This window comes from Marmota flaviventris, chromosome 4 (genome assembly GCF_047511675.1).
Source record: "Marmota flaviventris isolate mMarFla1 chromosome 4, mMarFla1.hap1, whole genome shotgun sequence".
NCBI lineage: Eukaryota > Metazoa > Chordata > Mammalia > Rodentia > Sciuridae > Marmota > Marmota flaviventris.
Window position 1 is genome coordinate 30,401,960 of NC_092501.1, and position 12,412 is coordinate 30,414,371.

Genomic DNA, 12,412 nt, shown 5'->3' on the forward strand with positions numbered 1-12,412 from the left:
CTACACCTTGGTGTTATACTTCCCCCAAGGGGATGGCCCAGGCCTCCGTGTGTTCCAGGAGATGGGTGGGGGTAGAGGCTCAGGGGGAGCAGACAATGCTGTGAGACATAGCTGTGCCCAGGGGACGGCCAGAGTCACAAAGGAAGCGCTCATGGATGAGCTGGGGCTTGGGCCTGCTCTGCAACTTCCTGCTACAGCCCACTTCTTGCTCTAACAAGGTACTGGGCGCTGAAGGGTCTTTGCAGGATACTGGGACGCAGTGCCAGGAGCAGACTGGGAACAACTAAGATTCATTTATGTTCAACCACAAAACCTCTGCTCTGAGCCGGACAGTGTGCTGGCTGTGCAACTTGCCTGAAGGTGGGGTAGACAGCCCCTCCTGTCCAGCTGCCACCCTGCACCCCCAGGAACAGCAGAGGCTGCCATTGGGTGGGTGAGGCCTGCCCAGAAGGGGTGCCAAGTCCCCATCATTCCCTCTGGGGTTCTCCCCAGATCTCATGACTCACATTGACCACCGCAGAGAGGGGACAGCCCTCTGGACCCACCATGAGCACTCATTTCCCTGTAGAGTGCAGAGTCCAACCTCAAGTTCTCTCTGAGGTCCTGCGGCTGCTGACGTCACCATCTAAGCCCCTCCCATCGATCTGTTCCGCCTCCTGCCCCCACCGACCCCCTCACCCTCCCAGAGTACAGAGTGTTTGGTTGCTGGAAAATAAATTGGCCGCTCAATAAATTAGCTCTTGAGAAAATGATGTTGAATCTACCGGCAGAAATGGCCAAACCTGCCTCTGCAAACCCAAATTACCAGACGTAAAACACGGAAGTCTAAGAGGCCTCTCCCGGCGTCGCCTTGGAAACGCGTCCTCCTCCTGCTCTCAGCCTGGGCCGCAGCCCCAGCAGCGTTCCCCTCCCGGCTCCGCTCCTCCGCGGGGACTGAGGCCCCTCGCACTCAGCAGCCCTGCAGCCTGGGACGCCCGGGTGGGCCCTCCAGGTAGAAGGGGGTGCCTCCTTAAGTCACCCCTCCACCGGAGGCTCCCCCGGCCCCTGCCCACTCCCACTGCTCTATCCTTGGCTCCCGCCAGAGGGGCTTTTTGCAATGCCAAGTGACCCTGTTATCCCAGCTTAACATGCCCACCCACCCCCACCCACACGCCATTAAAATTAAACCCCAGAACATGCCCTGCAGCTGGGGTCTTCAGAGGGCTTTACCCGACCCCAACCCCCACCCCCAAATATAAACCCGTACCACCGTCCTTAGATTGACAGCTAAAATTTTTCATCAAAATAAAATTTAATTTTTCTTTGCAATGTAGATAAAGTCTTAGATAGTGTGAATGTTATTAATATTTAAAGATGAAACGATCACTTAGTCACTCTTTCCTTATCCTCCAGTGGCAATGGGAAGAGCATTGCAATCTGACACCATTTTTAAATGCCCTGAATGCAGGGAAATGCTCCCCCCACCCCTTCCTTCTCCTGGAGCTAGTGTTCCCATCATGCTCCCCCGTCCCATTCTCTGTAGAGTGTATTAGGATTTGAAGCCCCACAGTCTTCTCTTCGGGAGCACCTGCTGGCTTCTCTGCCACCAACAAGGAGTCTAAGTGTTAACATGTAAAGTCTTCTTTTTGGTATTTCTCGTCAACATAAGTCTGATTAGCTTCTTTTGAGTTTTCATGACAATTGCCAATAACATACAATCATTCAAAACAAGAAAACCACATGATGAAACTTGGTAGTTATTATGCATGAAGGTAAATCTTACTAGACTGTGTCCCTTAATGAAACTTAAGGGTATGGACAGGGTACTTTTCTGGAGTTCTTTTCTTCTCTGAATGGGTTCACGTGTCCAGGGGTGATGGGACAGAGCAGGAGAGGGCTCAACAGCCCTGGTTGTTGGCTTTGTTTTTATAGATGTAAATGCTGGGAAAGTTTGTTCACATAAATACACCAACAGGATTAGGAGGAGTTTTATTATAGCCATGTCACTCAGTTCTTTGAAACTCTTCCCAGTTGATGTACCCAAACCCCCAGAGTGATCTATCACCAAAGGTATTTTTCATGCTCTGTCAGCTGAGAGTTCCGTGAGGCCTCCCATCACTTGCAACATGCGGAACCGGAAACCTCTTGACTTACAAAACCATTTGTTCTGCTTTCTACGCATCAGAGTCCCCAGTTGTTGTTTTACTTGGTGCCTCACACCTTGCACTTGGGAGTCCTGGACAGAGCAGCTTAGGGAGGAGCCTGTGTGGACATTTGAAGAGGGGGATGTCAATTTCTCAGACCTCTCTCTGACCCTCACACCACTTGGAAAACCTCAGGTGCCTCAGGGGAAGTTATCACCCTGGTTTGAGGGTCACTGATCTCCAGGACCCTCCACAACCCAGCTCCTGCCCCCCTCAGCCCCATTCTCCCTGAAGCCTGCGCTCCACATGCTGCCCCTGAACTGCGTGGATGAGCAGGGCCCTTCCTGGAGGATGTGCGTGGAAGTCAGGCTTTTGGACATTCCTCTGGCCCTGCTGCCTTCCCTCCCCTTCCTGCTCCTTCTGTCTGGGTCCTTGAATAGGTCAATTTGTCCCCTCCTCCAGGAAACCTGCCCTGGGCGACCCCACCAAGGAGGAGTTAGTTGTCCTCTGCCCCTGTCTGCCCACACCCTGGTTTCAGGCACGTCTATCACCCCACACTCCCCACCGGTCTAGTCACCGGTCTTTTTCACTAGACTGTGATTGAGTCCCTTGAGGGCAGTGTGGGTCTTGTTCACCTGTAACTTACCTTAACAGCCCCTGCCAAGGGCCTGGCCCAGAGTAGAAACCCTGATTCTGTGGAATGATGATCGAGTGGGGACACAGGTTTCCATCTGTGCCTCTCCCTCTTACCATCCCCCACAGGTGCTCCTGTCCCATCGGCTTTGAAGGACCAACCTGTGAGGTGAACACGGATGACTGTGTGGAGCATGCCTGTGCCAATGGAGGCATCTGTGTGGATGGTGTGGGCAACTACACCTGCCGGTGCCCCCTGCAGTACACGGGTAAGCATGGTGTGGCCAGAGCACACGCCGGAGCCCTGTGCTGTGGGTGGCAGGTCTGGGGCCTTCTCAGTGTCTGAGGAGGTTCTGCTGGGCCTGGCTTCTCTCCTGCCTCTTGCTCCTTATTCCCCCAGGAAGGGCCTGTGAGCAGCTGGTGGACTTCTGCTCCCCGGATCTGAACCCATGTCAGCACGAGGCCCAGTGTGTGGGCACCCCAGATGGGCCCAGGTCAGTGGCACCCATTGCCAGGGATTTCAGTCTGGGCTCTGCCTTCTCCCCATCCCTCCTGTTCTCACCTGTCAGAGGGTTTGGTCTCAGCGATGCAGGGTGCAGAGGGTGGGTATGGGTACCACTCTGGCCAGAGAGACCTATCTGCATCATCACCCCGAATGAATCAGTTGGCTGCACTGTTTCAGATCTTCAGCTGTGTGGCAGCAGCTTCCTCCTGGGGTGGTTGCAATGATTAGGTGAGAAAGTATATGACAAGCACTTTCTTCTGTGTCCAGCATCCAAGTTCTCCACCCAGAGTCAATTGTTCCAGATCCACAGCTGTTTATCCCAATTACAAAATCCACGAAACTCTAAAGACCAAAAACTTCTTCCGAAGGCACAGTAGGCCCTCACCCGAACATATTTGTTAAGAAGGGCTGAGCTGGGCTGATATGAGGCCATTTCCACTTGTTGCTCATCTCATGGAGTGTGGATATGTACAGATTTTACTACCAAAATGTAAACTTTTCGGCTTATAGGGCCACCTCTGACCACCTCAGCAGGTTATATCATCCACTGTTTTATGGACTATTTTACCAATGCCAAGAAGTTCTGAATTCCAGAGCCCGTTCAGCCCCGGGAGGTTTGGGCACGGAATTGCTGTCCTATATTATTGTCATCGCTGGGTGGAATCCCCTAGGAAGCCTGCCATCTAGCAAGAGCTGCCTGATATCCATGGGCAGAAAGTTAGTGTCAGAAGATGACTGAGGCCTGGATACACCATCAGTGGGCTGCATCAAACCTCCATACAAATGATGGACAGATGCTACACTCCTGCAGTGGCAGGGCAGACCAGGGACACACTGGGTGGCAGGTATCCTCCTCAGAGATGCTGTGTCTCAGAGGGTGGAATGGAGCAGGATTTCAAACAGGCAACTAACCCGCTTTGGAACAGCTGGCATCATCCTTCATGCCACAGAGAACGAGTTCTGTGCTTTGCCCTGGGCCCAGGCTGCAGCACAGGGTTATACAGTGCACATCTCTCAACTTCCTATCCTGGTGTGGTGGCAAGATGGAACTGACACTCAGCACTGTGCCTAGAAACCAGACAGTATTCAATACACAGTCACTGGGTGGGTGGATAGGTGGATGGATGGATGGATGGATGGATGGATGGATGGATGGAGTGGGTGGTGGTTCAGCTACCGTAACAGTTTTTCAAAATGCAACTCAAGACCCAATTTAAGTAGATAGTGATCAATTGGGTAAGTCGTTAACATTAAAAAAACAAAACGTCAGAGAGCAATGTACCATTTTATAAGGTAAGAATAAATATTGTTGCACCAAATTGATGTGTGTGTGTGTGTGTGTGTGGTGTGTGTGTAGGCAGCGGGCTGAAAGATATTTCTTAGATCCTGAAAAACACTGAGTTCAGGAATGAGTAAAATAATCCAGGCAAGGGCACTGATCTGCTCATTGTGTGGTTGAACAGTGGAGTTCGGAGTTCAGAAGGGATTCAGAGAAGAGATTGCTCAGTGAGGGGTGGTGTTCACTAGAGGTGAGGTATTGGCTTGGCTGCACCATGCAGAGGGTGCTCCAGAATCAACAGTTGTATCTGGCAGGTGTGGGCTTGGTGGGGGGAGCGGATAGGCTGCAGGACAGGGAATGTCTTGCAAGGCCATTACTGGAAAGGGGAGAGAGCGTGTGCCCTTTATTTGATAGGCAAATGGTTGGCCAAGACAGATTTGGGGGGAGACAGTGATGTGGTGAGAGCTGGGAGGCTAGAGGCTGGCCTGGGGCCAAGGTTCCTATTGAGAGGCACATGCCCTGCTAAAGGATGGGCCCAACAGAGTTGGAGAGTCTGGGTAAGAGGGTGGCTGAGCCATGTGATGCAAGACCATGATGTGCCCGGGGTTGTGCGAGAGCACGGAGGGAGTAGCTGAGCAGCAGGGCAGGTTAGAAGAGGGTTGGCCTTGCATGTGGAGGCAGGTTCTCTGGAACAAAAGTCTCATTTCCTCCTGCTGCTGGGCCTCCACTGTTGGAGGCCGTGACCAAGTCAAGATGATACCTGGCAGTTTGCCAGGAGGAGTGGCTTGTGAGGTCGCAGCCTCCAACACTCCACCCTCTCAATCCAGGTCCCCCCACCCCCACATAAACTCTCTTCTCACGCTGGAAAACACTCTCAGGATGGGCTGGGTCCCCTTTATATCCAGGACTCTTTTTGGCCTCCTGGTGGTCTCCACAGGGACTTGAGGTCCTCTGTCACATGAACACGCAGTATGGGCCCTGGCCACCTGGGCTCTGGGCTGTGTGGCTGACACCCCCACCCCCCACCCCCAGGTGTGAGTGTGCACCAGGTTACGCGGGTGACAACTGCAGTGAGAATCAGGACGACTGCAGGGATCATCGCTGCCAGAATGGGGCTCAGTGCGTGGACGAGGTCAACAGCTATGCCTGCCTCTGTGCCGAGGGCTACAGGTGAGCCACCGGGATGCACCTGAGCCGCTGCTCTAGCTGTCCGTCTGGGCTGGCTGGGTCAGAGTGTGGTAGATGAATCCTGGATTTTTAACCATGGTTCTGCCAATCCTAGCTGTGCAACGTGGGAAAGTCATGTATGGCTCAGAACCTAGGCAGAGGGTCCCTAACCTGTTAGTGGGGGATGGGAGGCAGGTACAGATTACTGGGAAGTGTTCATGACTTACTCTTCGGGCTGAACTGTGGAAGTCATGTCCTGCCGTAAAAGTCATCTACCTTCTCCTGGGGGCTCCCCTGGGAAGCTGGAGGGGCTGCCTTCTGGCCACCCACCTCCCACGCTCTGCTTGTGTCTTCTTTTATACCCTCATGGTGCTGGTGATGGAATCCAGGGCCTCACTGATGCTAAACATGCCTCCACCACTGAGATACACCCCAGCTCCTTGTGTTGTTTTTTAAAAATACCTTTATCAACATATAATTCACATACCATAAGATTTGAAGTGTAAAATTCAATGGTCTTTCATATATCCTCAGAATTGTGCATCTATCACAATAATCGATTTAGAACATTTTCCTTATTCCAGAAGGAAACTCCATACCCATCTGTCACTTCCGGCCCACCCTCCAGCATTTTCTAATCTACTAATAAGTGTGTTTGTGAACATATTCTGGACATTCAATTTAATGGAATCATACAATGCATTGTCTGTTGTGTCTATTTCTTTCACTTAGCATGACATTTTCAAAGTTTGTTCATGTTGCGGTATGTATCAACACTTCAGTCCTGAGTGTAGTCCATTGTATGGATATACCACAATTTGATATCCACTCATCTGTTTACAGACATTTAGGTTGTTTCTACTCTTTGACTATTATGAATACTGATGCTATGAAGAGGGTTTTGTGTGGACATACATTTTCAATTGTCCTGGGTATATCCCTAGAAGGGGACTTGCTGCATCACATGGTCACTGCCAAACTGTTTTCCAATGGCACCATCATTATATATTCCCCCCTGCAGTGTATGAGGGTTCCAATTCCTCTACACCCTCTACAACTGCTGTCTTTAGTTTCTAGCCTTCCTAGTGAGTGTGAAGTGATATCTCATTGTGGTTTTGATTTCCATGTTGTTAAAGGCTAATGAAGTTGAGCATCTTTGCATGTGCTTATTGGCATTTTTGATATCTTCTCTGGAGAAATGTCCAGTCAAGTCCTTTGCCTGTTTTTTCAATTGAGATTTTATCATTGAGTGTAAAGGCTCTTTATATATTGTAGGCAAGGCCCTTATCAGATAAATGATTTGCAGATATTTTCTTCCATTCTGTGGGTTGTCATATTTTTAAAATATTTTTTTAGTTATACATGGATGCAGTATCTTTATTTTTTTAATTTACTTTTGTGTTGTGCTGAGGATCAAACCCAGTGCCTCACATGTGGGAGGCAAGTGCTCTACTGCTGAGCCACACACCCACCAGTCTTTTGATAATATCCTTTGATGCACAGGTTTTAAATGTTGATGATTTCTAATTTATGAATTTTTTACTTTTTTTGCTTGTATGTTTGGTGTTATATCTGCTGCCTAATTCAAGATCATGAAGATTTATATCTATGTGGTCCTCTAAGAGTTTTATAGTTTTAGCTCTTAAGTTTAAAAGGTCATTGACCCATTTTTGATATTTTTATATATGGTGTAAAGAAGGTGTCCAACTTCATTCTTTTGTATGTGGATATCCACTTTATTTGTTGAAAAGACTATTTTCCCCTCCCATTTGTCGTGTATGTGTGTGTATGTGTGTGTGTGTGTGTGTGTGTGTTTTAAACCAGTTGTCTATAAGTGTGAGGCTATTTCTAGACTCCCAAGTTTTATTCCATTGACCTGTATGGTTTTCTTATGCCAGCCTCACATTGTTTTGATTACTGTAGTTTTGTAATACATTTTGAAATTGGGAAGCATAAGTCCTCCTATTTCATTATTTCTGGAGATTGTCTCGACTATTTTAGGTAGGTTCCTTGAATTTCCATAAAAATTCTAGGATCCATCTGTCAATTTCTGCAAAGAAGTCAATCAGGAATTTGATAGGGATCATATTGGTCAATTTCAGGAACAATGCTAGTAAGTCTTCTGATGTCTTTCTATCTATTTAGACCTTCTTTAATTTCTTTCAATAATTGTTTTGTAATTATCAAAGAAAGTTTTGCACTTATTCTTAAAACTTGTTCCCGAGTATTTTATTCTGTTCAATGGTATGGTAAGTGGAATTGATTGTTTAATTTCATTTTTCCTTTGATTTTTGTGCATCAACTGTATCCTGTAATCTTGCTGAATTCTTTAATTAGTTCTGAGTGCATTTTAGTGGATTCTTTAGGATTTTCTTACATAGGATCATGTCATGTGAAAGTAGAGATAGTTTTCTTTTTTTCCAAAATCTAGATGCATTTTATTTCATTTTCTTGTCTAACTGATCTGGATAGAATCCCTAGTACAATATAGCGTAGAAGCTGTGAGAGCAGATGTCCTTGTCTTGGGGGATAATCCTTCAGTCTTTCATTATTAAATGTTATATGGTTTTTGTGGGTGCCCTTCATTAAATTAACTTCCTAATTTGTTGAGTTAAAACAACCTTGGATTCCTGGGGTATATCCCAAATGATCATGGTATATAATGCTTTTTATGCTGGTTTTGATGTTTGTGTGTGTATGAGTGTGTGTGTGTGTGTGTGTGTGTGTGTGTGTGTTCCAGGGTTGGGTAAGCCAGAGCCTTACACATGCTAGGCAAGTGCTCCATCATTCAACTACCTACCAGTCCTTAATATTTTGTTAAGGATTTTTGTGCCCATATTTATAAGAGATATTAGTCTGTGATTTTTGTTGTGAGGTCTTTGGCTTTGGTATCAGAGTTAGTTTTTTTTTTTTCTTTATTTTTCTGAAGAGTCTGTGAAGAATTTATATTAATTCTTCTTTAAATATTTTGTGGGATTCACCAATGAAACCACCTAGGCCTGGGAAGTTCTGTGATTATTCAGTTTCTTTACTCCCATATTACTGACACCAGCAGTGAGTGCTTCTCAATCATTATTATACACATGAACCACCTGAGACCTTTTTACAAGCAGATTCAGTAGGCTTTCCCCTTCTGACAGGTAACGTCCGTGCTGCTGAACCAGGGGCCAGCCAACCACACTTGTGCTCAGTACCCTTCCACAGGGGGAAAAAAGTGTTCACTAAGAACATCTTCTGTCACTTTAAGGCTCTGTTTCCCCAGGATGTTTAGTGAATTCCTCTCCAGGACTCTTCTTCCTTTGGCTGGGCCTTCTCTGACCTGTGTCCTTTCCCCTCAGCGGACAGCTCTGTGAGATCCCCCCACACCCACCTGCCCCCAGGAACCCCTGTGAGGGGACTGAGTGCCAGAATGGGGCCAACTGTGTGGACCAGGGCAGCCGGCCTGTGTGCCAGTGCCTCCCAGGCTTCGGTGGCCCTGAGTGTGAGAAGTTGCTCAGTGTCAACTTTGTGGATCGGGACACTTATCTGCAGTTCACTGACCTGCAGAACTGGCCACGGGCTAATATCACACTACAGGTGGGTACCCAGGGCGCCTGTTCCCAAGAGGGAGTCAGGGAACAGGGGACCATGGCCTCAGGTCAGAGCATCAGACCGTACCTCTGCCTAGGGGACCTAGAAGGGACATGTGTCAGTCAAAACTCCTCCTGGCTATTGGGGACTCAGCTTGAGCCGGTTTGGACAGTTGGGAAGGTAACTAAGCCACACATCAGGCAAGGTGGAGGCAGTCCGCGGGGAGGCTGGATTCAGAAAACCAAGCTTGTCAGGATCCTTCCCCACCGTCTTCTATCTCAACTACTCCTTGGCTTCTGCCTCCTGTGCTGCACACAGGCTGGTTTTATGTGGCCAGAGCTCTGGGCTTGGGTCTCTGACCAAAGGTCCCTGAGTTGCCCTTTTTATATCTTCTATTTTGTCTTAGAACGTGATCATGTTACAGATAAAAAGAAAGCAAGTTCCACTTCAACAACACAGAAATGTGCACATTTTGTATATCCATATTCTGCTAAATATTTCTTGGGAGAGTGGATTGTATTGCATATTACCCCAAAGAAAAGTTAGACTTCTCCTTAGTCATCTCTCTCCCCAAAATTCCATTCCTGATGGCAAATGCCACGTCTTTCTTCTCTCTTTCTTTTGTCCCCTTCTTTTTCTCAGAACCTTTCAGCCTCCCACACATGCTCATTCGGCTCTCCTCCCCACGTCACTTCTCCAAAATCCTGTCCACTCACATTATCCTCACAGCAGGACAAGAGCCAGCCTTAGCTGCTTAACAAAATGAAACTCACCCAAACCCTCATCCTTGGTCTAGTCCTCATAGCCCCAGAAAGTCCCATTACCAGACCCAAAGGGGCTCTTCCCTGCCAGCTCTCAACAGACAACAATCAGCAGTCTCAGGGGAGTTCTCTGATTGGCCCGGTCTCAGTCACATGCCCATCCCTGTACCAACCGCTGGATCCGAGGAGATGGGGTAGTATGATGGGTCCTGCCTGAACCGTGTGCCCACCTCCAGGGATCAGGGGCTCAGGGTCTTTATCAGAAGATAGTAGGGGAGAGACTCAAGGCAGAAGGAACAGATCATGGCCCCCAGAGCAACTGAGGGGACCTCCCTTCCAAACAAAAATCCTGCTCTTGCTTGTCTTGTCTGTCACAACAGCTCCAGTGACAGACACTATCTCCTGAGAGGCTCTTTCCAGATTTGGACAATTCTGGCTGAGAGAGCCCTCCTGCCCTTGTCCCCTCTCTAGTCCTCACCCTGTGTGGCTAGCTCCCACAAAGGCCCTCCCTTCACCTGGGAAGTGGGGGTCCCAGTCTGCCTCTCCCTCTCTGGGGCAGACTCCCCAAGATTCCTCTGTTCCTCTGGTACATCTTTTCTAGGTCTCAGCTGGCTTGTCTGTCCTTCTGCCTGGACCTGACCAGACTGGCAGTAGTTGGTATTTGAATCCTAGACTGCCAGCCTCTGTCAGTGCCTCCTAGAGAAGTGGCCCCTGGGGAGGTTGGCCAGGCAGGGAAGGATGCCTCTGCACACAGCCTGGCTTGTCCAGTTTCTGTGCCACCCACTGCTACTGTGAGGGGTGGGGTGGGAGAGAAAGTGCTTTGCCCATTAGGTCTCCACTGCAGAGGACAACGGGATTCTGCTGTACAATGGAGACAACGACCACATCGCAGTTGAGCTGTACCAGGGCCACGTGCGTGTCAGCTATGACCCAGGCAGCTACCCCAGTTCTGCTATCTACAGGTAGGGCTTCCTCGTGCTCCCCACCTACCCTCAGGGGCAGGGCGACTGCCAGGGAAGTATAGTTGTTGGGACCACTAGAAACTTGGGCCGCCCATCAGGTCCAACCCCAGCTTAGCGTGAGGCTCTCTGAGGTCTAAGGGGTGGCCTCTCCTTCCCCATCCCAACCCTAACCTCAGAGGAGGTTCTCCAATAGTGGGGGCCTCTGCCCCTAACTTCTCAGTTTCTCCCTAGGGCCCCAGAAAGGGGCCTGACAGATTTAGTCACTTTGGAAGTAGCTACTGGGCCAATGGCCAGAGGTGCTCCAAAATGACACCTACTCCTTTGGGTGGGGGCACCCCATCTCCTTCCAGTGCCGAGACGATCAATGACGGGCAGTTCCACACTGTTGAGCTGGTCACCTTTGACCAGATGGTGAATCTCTCCATCGACGGTGGCAGTCCCATGACCATGGACAACTTTGGCAAACACTACACGCTCAACAGCGAGGCCCCTCTTTACGTGGGAGGTGAGGAACTGGGTGCTGGGGACGCTGCAGCTGTCTTTCTCCAGGATTCTCCATTGGACCATGATGTCAGTATCCCAAGGTGGGGGCCTCTGGCTCTCTGGCCTGAGTGGCCCAGGAGACCTGATACCCAGGGCACTGCACTGTGAGGGGAAATGCCAAGAGGTGGGTGTTGTCCTAGTGAAAGGCCAAGTTGCTGGTGGATTGTCCTCCCCTGCCTGGAGCCCAGGCTGCTCTTTGCCCAGTTCTGCTGACCAAGAAGGATGGGGGACAGGCCTAGGAGAGGGCCTGGGGCTTTCCCGGCTGTCTCCCTCACCGTGTTCACCTTTCTTCTCATCTTTGGGCCAGAAGGGGCTCCATTCCCAATCTTAGGCCCTCGGAGGTCAGAGCTACTGCTAGAGGCAGTCCACGCATCAGCTGTAAACACCCACTGGCCGTACAGGTGTTGCAGGCCAGGTGATCCCGTCCACCACCCACAGACATTTCTGGTTTGGTTGGAGCCAGGCTCTGGGTACAGTGGGAGAGGGCTGCTGATTCCTGGCCCCCTGGTTCTGGTGCCACCTCTGTCTCTGCTCTTCGAGCAACTTCAGGCAAGTCGCTGGTCATCTGTCAGGTAGATTTTGGAACCCCGATCTCAGAGGGTAGCTGGGAAGCAATGACCATCAGAACCAAGGGGGCCAGTGCTCAGGCCAAGTCCTTGGCTTTTATTGGGGTCTCGAGTGATAAAAGCTAGTGCTCTAGAGGGGAGAAAGGAGCCCTGGGTAGGGCAGCCTGGAACCTCACTTGCCAACTGCCATGCCGGGCTGACAACCCAGCTGTCATCCCAGGGAAAGCAGCTTTTCCGTGGCTTCTGGGAAATGAATCTGGCCCTCCAGGTGGCAAAGCCTTAGGGTCACAGGGCCAGAAGGAC

General features: G+C 49.7%; 1 protein-coding gene and 1 long non-coding RNA gene across 2 annotated transcripts in view; one reads left to right on the plus strand and one right to left on the minus strand.

Annotated features, from left to right (window-relative positions):
* Positions 1–12,412, plus strand: part of Slit1 (slit guidance ligand 1) — a 154,010-nt gene that overhangs the window by 139,679 nt on the left and 1,919 nt on the right. The window contains exons 29-34 of the mRNA XM_027930103.2: positions 2,886–3,025; positions 3,157–3,250; positions 5,573–5,710; positions 9,046–9,283; positions 10,870–11,000; positions 11,351–11,505. Coding sequence (XP_027785904.2) covers positions 2,886–3,025; positions 3,157–3,250; positions 5,573–5,710; positions 9,046–9,283; positions 10,870–11,000; positions 11,351–11,505 — 896 coding nt within the window. The remainder of the gene's footprint in view (positions 1–2,885; positions 3,026–3,156; positions 3,251–5,572; positions 5,711–9,045; positions 9,284–10,869; positions 11,001–11,350; positions 11,506–12,412) is intronic.
* On the minus strand, positions 1,952–3,306 carry LOC139705415 (uncharacterized). Its single transcript, XR_011707303.1, has 2 exons — positions 2,770–3,306; positions 1,952–2,241 (listed from the first exon to the last, which is right to left on the minus strand). It is a non-coding gene; the product is annotated as an uncharacterized lncRNA (long non-coding RNA).